Source organism: Coregonus clupeaformis, chromosome 7 (assembly GCF_020615455.1).
Source record: "Coregonus clupeaformis isolate EN_2021a chromosome 7, ASM2061545v1, whole genome shotgun sequence".
Classification (NCBI taxonomy): Eukaryota; Metazoa; Chordata; class Actinopteri; order Salmoniformes; family Salmonidae; genus Coregonus; species Coregonus clupeaformis.
This window is the reverse complement of record NC_059198.1, coordinates 42,481,831-42,496,235: the sequence shown is the minus strand read 5'-3', so window position 1 is coordinate 42,496,235 and position 14,405 is coordinate 42,481,831. Positions and strand designations below refer to the sequence as shown.

At 44.2% G+C, this 14,405-nt stretch overlaps 2 protein-coding genes across 4 annotated transcripts in view; one reads left to right on the top strand and one right to left on the bottom strand.

Moving 5' to 3' along the window:
• LOC121569204 (5'-AMP-activated protein kinase subunit gamma-1) overlaps window positions 1-14,405 on the top strand; it is a 59,587-nt gene that overhangs the window by 28,373 nt on the left and 16,809 nt on the right. For all 3 annotated transcript variants that reach the window (XM_045221417.1, XM_045221416.1, XM_041879967.2), the window contains exons 5-10: window positions 3,396-3,477; window positions 7,929-7,987; window positions 10,264-10,309; window positions 10,434-10,488; window positions 11,678-11,804; window positions 13,290-13,455. In XM_045221417.1, coding sequence (XP_045077352.1) covers window positions 3,396-3,477; window positions 7,929-7,987; window positions 10,264-10,309; window positions 10,434-10,488; window positions 11,678-11,804; window positions 13,290-13,455 — 535 coding nt within the window. The remainder of the gene's footprint in view (window positions 1-3,395; window positions 3,478-7,928; window positions 7,988-10,263; window positions 10,310-10,433; window positions 10,489-11,677; window positions 11,805-13,289; window positions 13,456-14,405) is intronic.
• Window positions 481-1,674, bottom strand: LOC121569206 (complement C1q-like protein 2). Its single transcript, XM_041879969.1, has one exon. It carries the CDS (start codon window positions 1,544-1,546, stop codon window positions 845-847), a length of 702 nt encoding a protein of 233 aa, XP_041735903.1. The 5' UTR covers window positions 1,547-1,674; the 3' UTR covers window positions 481-844.

The following is a 14,405-nucleotide window of genomic DNA, read 5'->3' as shown; positions in this document are numbered from 1 at the left end:
CTTTAAACGCAATTGCGTCATGGCTTGAGCCATGATACTATGTCTCTGGTTACTAATTGATCTGCTTTGTTAAACATGTAATCTCCGTTATGGTCTTGTGTTGGAAAGTGGTACAAATGTCTTTATGGAGTATTTAACTGCAGCACAAAAATGAGCTGGAGACTTACTCCTCTGGCCAGAATAGACTATTATGATATCCTCTCTGTGATTGGAAGGCATCTTAAGTCTATTTCAGTTCCTCTTTCTTGAAGATTGTCACACATTAAAACCCCTAGTAATCTCTCCCACTGTTTTATCTTCAAAAGCACCAGCTAGAAAAATGTGCGACCTTGTGACTCGATAGGCATCTGCAATTAAAATGCTCTATATTTTAATCCAGAGAAGTGTTATCTCTGATCCACCATGTCTCTTGGGGGTCTGATCCCTCCATGGTTAGAACACACTACACTTCAGTCTACAGAGATGTCAGTGAAAACAAGGAAGCAGTAAGAAGGCTTTAATGAAACGGCTACAGTCCAGCAGTCACAACAATGGAGAAGATCAACAAACACAACCGTCCCCAACACCTCAGTCAACCAGCTTGAACCTGTTCTTCATTAAACATCAAACCACAACTATTACAGCAGACAGTGACCTTTGATCAGTGCGCCAGTCACAACAATGCAATATATATATATATTTGTCTAGTACACCAGGCCCTGTCTCGACATCACAGTTCAATCAGAGCGCAACTTTGTATTTTTGTAAACTTTTTATTTTGTTTGACTTTCATACTGTTGTGATGTATTTTCCCAAAACCCTTCTCTTATGTACAGCCAAATGAACTGTAAACGTGTTACTGATATTACATGGGAAAGAGTAAAAACCCACTGAAGGTGTTGTAGTTTCCGCCATCTTCAAAGACTTCCCTGTTAGCACTGAGCTGGGCGTAGACACTGTCTCCCACCTCCAGCTCCACTACGGCTGCATTGCTGGCGAAGTCTTGTGCAGGTCCGGAACCAACGTCCCACGAGGACACAAGCATCTGGCTGTTCTTCCTCAAAGACACGACAGCATTGGCGTTTCCACTGTAGAACATGGTGTAGCGGAAATAGTACACTCCTTTGACCATGGCTGTGAAGACACCTGTAGCAGGGTTGTATCCACTGCCGAAGTTGGAGAAGACTCTTTTGTACTGTAAGGGTATGTCAGTGGTGAAGGGTCCGATGTTCCCAGAACCAGACGTTCTTAGTGCTGCAGAGAAGGCCACCTTTGGCTGACCAGCTGCTATGTCCTTCTTTAATGTCTTCAGTTCTTCTTCCTGAGCTTTGTTTGTACTTTTCAGTTCATCCACCTGGCTCACGCTGGCTTGTAGCCTGGTCTCCACAGCTACTAGTTTCTGGTCCATGGTTCCTAGTTTCTCCTTCAGGACAGCCAGCTCTCTGATAAAGGAGCAGGTGTCAGGCACACAGTAAGACAAACTGGTCCCCGCCTGGTCCCCCTCACCTTGTGCCCCAGACAGTGTGAGGCACAGAGACAGTATTAGTAGGACGACAACTCCCTTCATTCTTAAAACCTTTTCTTGTCAAGACAGGTCAGTTCTGTGTAGTCTTTTAGCTTGCGTAGTTCTCTTTATATGTCAAGTTTTATAGAGGGTTTGGCAGGAAAAGTTGAAGTCTTCAGGAACTCTCTGCAGCCAATGAGGGGGTTATTTTTCTTTATATAGGGAATGTATTTGGCATGTGGATAAGGAAACTAAGATGGGAAAATAGGCCGTCCCTCCCCCTTACTGGAATATACTTTTATTATTGGTTGCATAAGTGGTCAGTCCTTGCCAGGGTTGAGAAATATCAGAAACTTTGCCGAAGTTCCAGAATTGTCAAAAACAATGTTTCCCGTAAATTGATGGAAAACATTGTGAATTCATTATTTAATGTTTTTCTGGAGGACAACTTTATTAGGCTATTTTATCAAGAACAAAAAAACGTGACTATACAGTCCACTGTACACACAGTATACAGTTGACTTTGACATGTGGATTAGGCAACTAAGATAGGAAAACAGGCCGTCCCTCCCCCTTACTGGAATATAAAAAAAATTAATGATTGGAAAATAGGTCAGCCCTATAGCTCTGATCACATCCAAGTTGTGACTGCTAGTAGTTGCTTATCCGATTCCCAATCTTTCATTGAATGCTTGTCCAGACCAGCAGCCCAGAACAATGGAAGATTAAAGTTTCCATGTGAAGGCTAAAGAAACCTTCTCATTATGGCTCCACGGCCTCATTAAACTTTAATGTCTTAAGATTACGCTTTTACAAATGCCAAAAGAAAAGCAGTGACGCTCTCATAAATGTTTTACATTGCCTGGAGACAATGGGGTTCAATAGCATGCTTGTGTGTTCATTTCCAGACAGTTAGCATTGGAGATGAATGCCTCACAGCCTTTTAAAAATTCAATTTGAGAGACAACCATGCATTTGTCTTTGTAGTGGGATATTATCATCTGTGGTTTCACTTTGCGGTGTCATGGTTTTAAGTCATTTAGTGTCTTGGGATGTGCAGTACAATGATATGATATCAGAAGGATTACGATATTGTCAGTTACCTGCTTCCCCGGTTGAGCTCTTCACAATGAATGCCCATGGGAATTCATTCTAATGAGGAAATGGTATCTGTTCAGCATGTCTACACAAGCCCCTTACGACTTTACGTAGTTATTTTACCCCCAGCTGAGGTGAATGGAGTCATGGTACAGTATGCATCCAGTCAGTCAGGTAGATGTGACTCTGGCTTAGATATACAAAGATCTAAACTAGAATCTTTGATTATATACCATCTTGAATGAGGACTCCTGTTCTATTCATTCTATTTCTTTGCATTTAATTCTATCCGATAGCTGAATTCCGGATAGATAACCTTTGAAAAACTGGGCCCAGGGGGCATTATTCTCATAATGAAAGTAGATAGATGGAAAGATTAGATACTCAATGGTCCTGAGAGGGAAATTGTTTCCGCTGCCTGTTGGTTACAGAGAACAAAAGTCAAACCACCAGAACAACACACAGCAGTATTCTTTTTTTGTGAAGAAACGCCACAGTACTGTGTACCTGCCCCCAGTTAACAGGTCCTTGGTAGCCTACGTCTAACCACACAGTGGCTAGCGGTAATGGGGAGGAAGCCGTGAGTGCTAACTGACAGACAGACACAGCCAGGGAGGTGTGATGAAACCCTGCCCTGCCCAGAAACACACTCTTTAGGGGGGATATGCTGTGTTGACTGACCCACCTACTGGGAGCTAGGTAGGCAGAGGGGGCTGGGAAGTGGTGGAAAACGCTGCTCTATTCCACCCACATTATAAAATACCTGTTTAGAAAGTATTGTAAAAATATTGTTGTTTGTTCTTCTTGCCTGTAGGTAAAAAAGGCCTTCTTCGCCTTGGTTGCCAACGGGGTGCGGGCAGCCCCACTATGGGAGACTAAGAAGCAGAGCTTTGTTGGTAAGTGGAAAAAGTTTAGTTTTTTCCAGTCGAAGGTTACTGTATTATTTTCCATACATAGTGAACAGAATGGAACCAAATCAACTTCTTAGGGAGAAATTGTCAGTCTGGGAAGAGGGAAAGATGAGGGTATCACAACTATAAAGAAGCGGGGAGGTATAGAAACTGAGAGGTGATGAGGAAAGTAGATCAAATTATATACTCTGTCCAAAATAGAAAATGTGGGTGTCCCCGCCATAGTCGTCCCCTCTGAAACGGAGCCCTGCCTCCTTGGCTTTTTAAAAACCTGTTATGACAGTCGTGTTCCTTCACAAAGACGTCCTGCTGGGCTGGCCTGTTCCCTCCCACAGCAGCACAGGGTTCCTGTGACTCACCAGTCTGTCTCAGGAGCACTGAGGAGAACTCAGTCAGTCTTAAAGGAACACGGGCAGTACAGTGGAAGAGTTGTGCAGGAGGACACAGCACAGGGAACACTGTGTCCAACGGTTTCACTTTCCACTGCGGGAGGGCACTGGTGACCTGTGTTCACACACATATTGAAATCAGTCACACACATCCAGTACATCCAGGAGATGCACTGAAAATTATGTAACACAGGAATCTCTCTCTAGCCTAAATCTGTTGGATCACTCAGACATCATGGCAAGCAACATCCATAATACCCTCCCCCCTAATATAATCATTGCCTCGTCTCTTTTTCCCCATAAAATCCCCAGTCCCCTCGTCCTTAGACCCCCCCCCCCCACCCCACTTTTATGTCTATGCTATCCCTCCCTTCTACCCATCCTCTTAGTAACGCTTCCATCTTTGCACTGTACGTCCCTCTCCTCATCCCCCTCCCCCCTTTCTGTCTCTGCTCTATCCATCTTTTCTCTCTCTCCCTCATGCACTTGTTCCTCTCCTCCTCTCCTCTGCCTCCTTAACCTTTAAATTACGCTTTGCTCCATTTCTCTCCATCCTTTCAGTCGGCTCTCTCTTCCCTCCATTTTGACTCCTCATCCCCTCTCCTTCCCCTCAAGAGGCGGGCTCCTCTCGTCTCCTCTCCTCTCCTTGTATCTGGGCCAGCGTCATGGAGACTGCTATAAATACTGTTCTCTCTCCTCTCTAGCCGGCTCTGAGAGCAGACACAGACAGGCAGACCATTTATAATGAGCCATGGGCTACCATTCACTAGTGCTAATTTGAGATGGCAGCAATTGACACAATAGTGTATTCTTACCGTATTGGTCTATATGTTTTTCAACAATTGAATCAAGGATACATTGAACAATAATGCTATGTGCCCACCTATGGTTAGGGGACATCCATATTGTGTAACTGTCCCGGCTGCATCACTAGGATGTGACTGTAGAGCCTGATGTCTCCCTGGAGCCTCACACACACATTTTTTTTATTTAACTAGGTAAGTCAGTTAAGAACAAATTCTTATTTATAATGACGGCCTACCAAAAGGCCTCCTGCTGGGACGGGGGCTGGGATTAAACAAATAAATATATATAAATATAGGACCAAACACACATCACAACAAGCGAGACAACACTACATAAAGAGAGACCTAAGACAACAACATAGCATGGCAGCAACACATGACAACACAGCATGGTAGCAACCCAACATGAAAACAACATGGTAGCAACACAACATGGCAGCAGCACAAGCCATGGTACAAACATTATTGGGCGCAGACAACAGCACAAAGGGCAAGAAGGTAGAGACAACAATACATCACGCGAAGCAGCCACAACTGTCAGTAAGAGTGTCCATGATTGAGTCTTTGAATGAAGAGATGGAGTTAAAACTGTCCAGTTTGAGTGTTTTTTGCTGCTCATTCCAGTCGCTATCTGCAGCGAACTGGAAAGAGAAGCGACACAGGGATGTGTGTGCTTTGGGGACCTTTAACAGAATGTGACTGGCAGAACGGGTGTTGTATATGGAGGATGAGGGCTGCAATCGGTATCTCAGATAGGTGGGAGTGAGGCCTAAGAGGGTTTTGTAAATAAGCATCAACCAGTGGGTCTTGCGCCGGGTATACAGAGATGACCAGTTTACAGAGGAGTATAGAGTGCAGTGATGTGTCCTATAAGGAGCATTGGTGGCAAATCTGATGGCTGAATGATAAAGAACATCTAGCCGCTCGAGAGCACCCTTACCTGCCGATCTATAAATTACGTCTCCGTAATCTAGCATGGGTAGAATGGTTATCTGAATCAGGGTTAGTTTGGCAGCTGGGGTGAAAGAGGAGTGATTACGATAGAGGAAACCAAATCTAGATTTAACCTTAGCCTGTAGCTTTGATATGTGCTGAGAGAAGGACAGTGTACCGTCTAGCCATACTCCCAAGTACATGTATAAGGCGACTACCTCAAGCCCTAAACCCTCAGAGGTAGTAATCACACCGGTGGGGAGAGGGGCATTCTTCTTACCAAACCACATTACCTTTGTTTTGGAGGTGTTCCAAACAAGGTTAAGGGCAGAGAAAGCTTGTTGGACACTAAGAAAGCTTTGTTGTAGAGCGTTTAACACAAAATCCGGGGAGGGGCCAGCTGAGTATAAGACTGTATCATCTGCATATAAATGGATGAGAGAGCTTCCTACTGCCTGAGGTATGTTGTTGATGTAAAGTGAGAAGAGCGTGGGGCCTAGGATCGAGCCTTGGGGTACTGCCTTGGTGACAGGCAGTGGCTGAGACAGCAGATGTTCGGACTTTATACACTGCACTCTTTGAGAGAGGTAGTTAGCAAACCAGGCCAAAGACCCCTCAGAGACACCAATACTCCTTAGCCGGCCGACAAGGATGGAATGGTGTACCGTATCAAAAGCTTTGGCCAAGTCAATAAAAATAGCAGCACAACATTACTTAGAATCAAGGGCAATGGTGACATCGTTTAGGACTTTTAAGGTTTCAGTGACACATCCATAACCTGAGCGGAAACCAAATTGCATACCAGAGAGAATACTATAGACATCAAAAAAGCCAGTCAGTTGATTATTGACACGTTTTTCCAACACTTTTGATAAACAGGGCCAATAACAGTTAGGATCAGCTTGATCTTCCCCTTTTAAATAAAGGATGCACTGTGGCTGCCTTCCAAGCAATGGGAACCTCCCCAGAGAGGAGAGACAGGTTAAAAAGGTCAGAGACAGGCTTGGCGATGATAGGGGCTGCAACCTTAAAGAAGAAAGGGTCTAAACGATCTGACCCAGATAGTTTTTTTGGTGTCAAGTTTAAGGAGCTCCTTTAGCACCTCGTACTCTGAACGCCTGCAGGGAGAAACTTTGTAGGGGAAAAAGAGGGAGGAGCATCGGGGCTGGTCGCATTAGAAGGACTGGGAGATGAGGAAATGTTGGACGGGCAAGGAGGCATGGCTGAGTCAGTCCTGACTTAATGAAGTGGTGATTAAAGAGCTCAGCCATGTGCTCTTTGTCAGTAACAACCACATCATCAACATTAATGAGCATTAACAGCTGTGAGGAGGAGGGTTTATTCTCCAGGTTTTTAACCGTTTTCCAGAACTTCTTGGGGTTAGACCCACAGAGAGAGAACTGCTCCTTAAAGTAACTAGCTTTAGCCTTCCGGATAGCCTGAGTGCACTTATTTCTCATTTGCCTGAACGTCAGCCTGCGTAAGCGTGTGCCAAGCCTTTCGCCAAATGGAATTCTTGAGGTGGAGTAACTCTGCCAGATCACGTCGAACCAGGGGCTGAACCTGTTTTTAATTATTTTTTACATAAAAAATCAAGCCCACTTGTCCACTCAACTGAGAGAGCGAGAGAGAAAGACTGTGTGAGTGTATGACACGCACAGATGGGCTTTACTAAGAATCAAGCCCTCTCTGTTCCACTCCACTGTTCCGTCTCACCCCTAGGCTGTACTGACCTCAATGAGGAGGGTGTGTGGTGTGTAGAGAGAGAATGTCCCAGAAATAAGCCCATCTATTTCACTCTCTCTTTCTCCCTATCTTCTCCCTATCCCTTATCCTATCCTCTCCTTATCCCTTATCCTCTCCCTATCCCTTATCCTCTACCTATCCCTTATCCCCTCCCTATCCTCTCCCTATCCCTTATCCCCTCCCTATCCCTTATCCTCTCCTTATCCCTTATCCTCTCCCTATCCTCTCCCTATCCCTTATCCCCTCCCTATCCCTTATCCCCTCCCTATCCTCTCCCTATCCCTTATCCCCTCCCCTATCCTCTCCCTATCCCCCTCTCCCTGTCCCCTATCCTCTCCCTATCTCCCTCTCCCTATCTCACACATTGCTCTTCGGTTCCACCTGTCCCTCCCTCCCTCTCCGCTGCTCCTCTCTTCTTTCCTCTGTCTCTCTCTGTCAGTACCAGTGAGTGTATGTGCTTGGACAAATCCAACACCTGTGCAACGTGAATAATCACTGCAATTAACAAGACCACTCCTCCTTTTTCCCTCTCTCCCTCATCTCTCCCGCTCTCTCTCTTCAGGAATGTTAACCATCACAGACTTCATCAACATCCTCCACAGATACTACAAGTCTCCCATGGTACGTGACCCCTCATCAGACAGATCCGAATGACTTCTGGGTCATGTTCATTAGGGCAATAGAAATAATGTACAAATATTTTCAGACGGAAAACCAAAATGAGTGTTTTCTCATTGAGCAAGTCCAGGTAGTCCCTCCCTGTTTCAGTCCATACTACTGAACACGACTGTGGTTTGAAATGGTTTGACTGTATGGCTTCGGCTTCCTATTGTCACCACAGCCAGCGATGTGAACTGACTGGACAGCAGTGATGCAGTGGGAGGCTGGGAGCTTAAACAACGCCTCCATCTCAGGCACTGTATGTTCTGTGTCATGGAGCTTTACAGGCAGAGTGGAGAGAGACGTCATCATTAATCATCAGGTCACGAGAAGTTGGTGCTTTTGCAGCGCTGTCTCTCTGTTCTGACCCAGGGCTTACACACACACACACACACACACACACACACACATTTTGCCCTGTACATATTTCACACATACACACACACACACACTCCCTCTCACTCGCTCTTTACTGTCTCTCAAACCAGCTCACCCACACTTCCCCACCCACACTGATTATAGTCAAGTATAGCACACACACACACTGAACTCTCTCACACTCACTACAGCAGATGTGCCAACCAGCTGACTGCAGTAGGCGGTAGTGTAAATAGCCTGCATTGCTCAGCTCAGCTGTGTTGTGTAATGAGAGCCACTTCTGTGTAGCTGTTTTCTAGGAGTCCTCCCTGGTACAGCTAAAGCTTAACTCCATAACAGCAGAGTGCAGTATTATCATATTTTTTTCAAGAGAGGCCTGGTCAAAATAGCAGCACAAACAGTTACGGACAATGACCAATGATTTTCAGTTGGAAAATACATTTGACATAGCATGAATTAATAGTAAAAAATTAAATGTGTCGGTCATAATGTAATTTGACTCAATGGAAGCATTGTCAGTGGTGAGAGTAGGGAGTTTCGGTGCTCCAGTGTTACCTGAGTGGTCACTCCTGCATATTACACACATTATAGAAAGCCCAGCTAGTGAGGCTAGCTCTCTTGGGATATTCTCTGGCCCAAATACTCATTGGTATTTATTAGGCCAGGAGACGGTGACATAGTGTGTCGTCACCCTAATGGCTATTATTAGAGATAATCCATAGTCAAGAACAACCAATGCAGTGAAGCGTTTGTCAATCCTTCCATATCATATTCATGAGGAACTAGTTAGTGCCTCTGTTATTGGCTAAGACTGAGAGATCACTCAGAGATAGTGTTGCCAAATTCCGGTATCTTTCCAAAAATTGCCAGGTTTTCCATAAATCCCAGGTATCCTCCAACTGGGATTTATGGAAAACCTGGGAATTTTGTAAAAGATACCGGAATGAATTTTGCAACCCTACTCAGAGATGAGTCACTGTTCCTCTAGTCTGGACTGACAGACGAGTGGGCTGCCCAACGGCCTTTAGTTTGTTTGTGGACTTTTGGAGTGAGTTTGTGGTCAAGCTGACACGCACACACGCACACGCACACACACACACACACACACACACACACACTCCAAGTCCTGGATCAGTAATTTTATGATTGTGAATGCGATGTGGCTGTTGTTTACAGAAGAACAGAAAAGGCCTTCGACTATTGTATTCTAATTCTCTCTACTTCGTCTGCCTAAGGGTACTTAAAGAGCCGATAGAGCTCATAGGCCATTTGGTCTGTCCTCCATCCACCTCGCTAGTCTGTCACACAACCACTCTAAAGAAAAAAAGCTTCAACGACACGCATTACCTAGCAAATCCCCAGCTGTTCATATTCGCCTCATGGGCTCAATGTAGCCATGGGTACCATAGAAAAAACCTTTGTTTTTGTAATGAAGTCATTGAGGACCTGCTACTCTCTCCCTCCCTCCCCCTTCCTTTCTTTGCTGTTGTTATTCATTAGCAGCGGTTCTCATAACTGTCTTGTTTTACATCAGAGAGTTCTGAGGTGGACCCGATTTGAGACCCCTCTAGGGAACCTTCCATATCAGACTTATGCATATTGATGAGGAAATAGTCAGTGCCTCTGTCTTTGGCTGAGCGATAACTCGGAGATAGCGGTGCCAAATTTTGGTAACTTTCCCACCTGTTTGATTTTTCATGACGTCATGTGTTTTTTTTCTCTTGAGAGAATTGCTGTGATTTATATATTTATTAAGTTATAATTCTAACAAAAACATTCTAAATGTAATACTATCTGCCACGTTTAAATCATGGAAAGAATGTTAAACATCACTAATTGTTGAATGTTCTGTCTTATAGGTACAAATCTATGAGCTGGAGGAACATAAGATTGAAACATGGAGAGGTATGGGGACTTTCCAGCAACTTTCCAGTTTCAAAACAACCCATTTTATCAGTTGTTCAACAGATGATAAAGAAATTGATTTGATAGTTTGATGCTTTTTGTTCTTCCTGTTTCTGTCCTGTAGAGCTCTACCTACAAGAAACCTTTAAGCCGTTAGTGAACATATCACCCGATGCAAGGTGAGCCTGTTCCGCATTTCTTATACATGTCACCTGCATTTCATATGTCTTTATTTTATGATGGAAGTTCAAATAAAACACATTTATGTTGGGGTGAAATTAACCTGCAGATCTATGAACAGGATAGCAATGATCCGTTCATGATTAACTTACAGTATACAGCCCATTGGGAGCGCTTTGCTCATCATTACATAGAGGGACTTCCATTGGGTTTAATCAGTCCATTATACGAACAGTCCATATTCATCTCAGTTGATTGAGTAATCTAATGTGAAATCTAATTTGTCTTCTTTTTTTTTTTATATAAGCACTGCAAATTAGCCTGGCTTCCTCACTCAGTTTAGAATTTACAGGTAGCGTTGTAGGTAGTAATTTACTGTCAATATGCTCTCCCAGGTGGAGTTTCATGTATGCCGTACGTTCCCTAGATTTCTGGGAAAAGGTCTGGTGCTTTCCCCTCGTATTGTTGTTCCCTGCTCTGCGACACAGAGACTTTCCCATCGTTTATTTCCTTCACTCTGAATAATTCAAGGTCCATTTTGTGAAAAGACATACGGGCCAGACTCTTAAAAACCCCTCTGCTTAAAATACCACCTAGGGTACTCGACTACTGCATCATCTCAGGTTAACCAACAAATGCCTCTGGTTTGGGTTCTGGCTCCTTTTTTGGAGAACACCAGCGTCATTTAATTGCTTAATGACTGATTCAGCTGTCTTCATGGTTTGGTTTTCTGATAGAGTATTTGGTTTGAGTCTGTGAAGGAGAGATGGAAGGAGAGCAACGGGGAGAGAGAATGAGAGCACAACTTTTTGCCTTCCTAGTTAGCCCCTTGATTCTGATGACTTCCTGTGTGATTCCTGGTCTAATGCGTATGGATACTTTGTGTTTGCACATCATCTGGTCAATTTGCTTGAGACTTTCGCTGAATCAGGTCCACTTTCGCTGAATCAGGTTTTATGGCGCCTCTGTTAGGTACTGTAGCATTTCAATGCAGTACTTAAAAAGGTAGCCTAGACTGTGAACCTGTTTTTCTGGAGACTCGACCACAACGTGCTGTTTTAAAGATGGAGACGATTGATGGAGAGAGAGTCAATGTATCAACACCCTCTGTCTTGAGTGCTTTATTGGCAAAGACAGGTTGTCTGTGTTATTTTAACCCAATCTTCTCTTGATCCCCCCCCCTCTCAGCATATTCGATGCGGTGTACTCGCTCATCAAGAACAAGATCCACCGGCTGCCCGTCATCGACCCAGTCAGCGGCAACGCACTTTATATCCTCACGCACAAGAGGATCCTCAAGTTCCTCCAGCTCTTTGTAAGTAAATCTGGATGGATGAAGCATGGGCTCTCTTATAGCAATAAACACACAGTGGGTGGGAACTTAAGAGCATGCTGCCCCCTGTTGGATCTCTGCGGGATTGAAGGTAACACACTCTGGAAGCGGGAAAATCGAGGGGAAGGATGTGATGAGAGAAAGAAAAGGAGGAAACCTACAAAGGCAGGATGAGGAAAGGATAGAGAGGCTGTCCTTATCTGATTCAGGAGAGGATTAGTTTAATCCAGGGGTGTCAAACTCATTCCATGGAGGCCCTAGTGTCTTTCAATTAAGACCTAGACGACCAGGTGAGGGGAGTTCCTTACTAATTAGTGACCTTAATTCATCAGTCAAGTACAATGGAGGAGCGAAAACCCGCAGACACTCGGCCCTCTGTGGAATGAGTTTGACACGTGGTTTATTCTATCTGACTTGCCTGGGATGATCTCAAGTCTAGCGATGAGAATGTAACGACTATATAATGTAGTTACCAGTTTCAAATCCATTTATTCAGGAAATGATTTTAAATTCATTCAATCGGTTCGACTGCTGGAATTCAAGGAGGATTCCTTAAATTCCTATGAATTTAATTCAATTTAGTTGAAATGACTGAATTGGTTGCGTTAAGGTAGTACTGAAGCAGGTTGCTGGATAGAGAAGCAGTCTTGTCTAGGTGAAGGTGTCTGACCTGTAGAAGTGAGTGTGAAATGTAAACCATCTCTGCATAATAAAGTAGACCACAGGAAAGACGTTAGGAAATATGAACCTACTTGACATCCGTCTGTCGCGGGTTAGGAGAAGGTGAAAGGAGATACCTAGTCAGTTGCACAACTGAATGCATTCAACAAAAATGTGTCTTCCGCGTTTAACCCAACCCCTCTGAATCAGAGCGGTGCGGTTGGCAGCCTTAATCGACATGCACGTCATCGGTGACCAAGGAGCAGTTGTTGTTGGGGGTTAATTACCCTGCTCAAGGGCAGAAAGGCAGATTTTTTTCCCACCTTGCCGGCTCGGGGATTCGAACCAGTGACCTTTTGGTTACTGACCTAACGCTCTTAACTGCTAGGCAACCTGCCGCACTAAGAAGTGATAGACCAGAGGTGATTGCACACACACAGGAATAGACAGACAGAATACAAGACCGACAGACGGACATAGATAATATGAGACAGATGGACTGAAAAAAAGACAGACATTCATGGTAATATGAGCAGGGCACGCACGAAGGTCAGACAAACCAGACAGACATATCAAAAATGGGACCGGTAGACTGATAGAAAGACAGTGCTGACACACTACATTAGACAGTCAAATGGAGGTGAAACCAGTTTAGTCCTAAAGTGTCCTGTATCTCAAGTTCATGTTCATTAGGTCACGCAACGAAAAACCTATTACCACATTTCGAAAAGTGTTTCTCATTGGACATGTCCAGGTAGTTCTGCCAGGTTTGTCTGTTTTCTAACATTTCCAAACGTTTTCTCCCAGGTGTGTGAGATGCCTAAGCCTGCCTTTATGAAGCAGACCTTGGAGGAACTAACCATTGGGACCTACCACAACATCGCCTTCATCCACCCTGACACACCCATCATCAAGGCCCTCAATATCTTTGTGGACCGGAGGGTGTCCGCACTGCCTGTGGTGGATGAGTCAGGTGTGTGTGGAAAGGCAGAGTGAGTGTGTGTGTGCGTGCGCGCGCTTCAGGCTGAGCAAACGTGGTAGTGTATTTGTATTTATTAGGGATCCCCATTAGTTCCTGCCAAAGCAGCAGCTACTCTTCCTGGGTTCCAAACACATTAAGGCACTTACATCACACATAAAATAAAATATAAAACATTATATCATATAACATTATTACACCACTACATATCGACAATACAACATTTATAATACCACCATACAACAATATTACAATGTACGTGTGTGTGTAGAGTGCGTGTGCTAGCGTGTGTGTGTCTCCACAGTCCGCGTTGTTCCAAAAAGTGTAGTTTTTATCTGATTTTACTGCTTGCATGAGTTACTTGATGTGGAATAGAATTCCATGTAGTCATGGCTCTATGTAGTACTATGCGTTTCCTGGAGTCTGTTCTGGACTTGGGGACTGTGAAGAGACGTCTTGTGGGGTATGCATGGGTCTCTGCATGTCATTGATGTTAGCTCTCCATGTACATTTAAGGGCCAGCTGTGCTGCTCTGTTCTGGGCCAACTGTAATTTGCCTATGTCCCTCATTTTTGCACTTGACCATATGACTGGGCTATAGTCCAGGTCCGACAAAACTAGGGCCTGTAGGACTTGTTTTGTTGATAGCAATGTCAAGAAAGCAGAGCAACACTTTATTACGGACAGACCTCTCCTCATGTTCGCTACCGTTGCATCAATATGTTTTGACCATGTCCGTTTACAATCCAGGGTCACACCAAGCAGTTTAGTCTCAACCTGCTCAATTTCCACATTATTCATTACAAGATTTAGTTGAGGTTTAGGGAATGGTTTGTCCCAACTAGAATGCTTTTAGTTTTTGAAATATTAGTACTAGCTTATTACTTTAAGTGTTGCAGTGATTTCACTTGCTGTGGTAGCTAATATTGAGTCATCAGCATACA

Excerpts from the sequence above, each read along its gene's own strand:
- LOC121569206 (XM_041879969.1), bottom strand. The coding sequence starts at position 1,546 with ATGAAGGGAGTTGTCGTCCTACTAATACTGTCTCTGTGCCTCACACTG.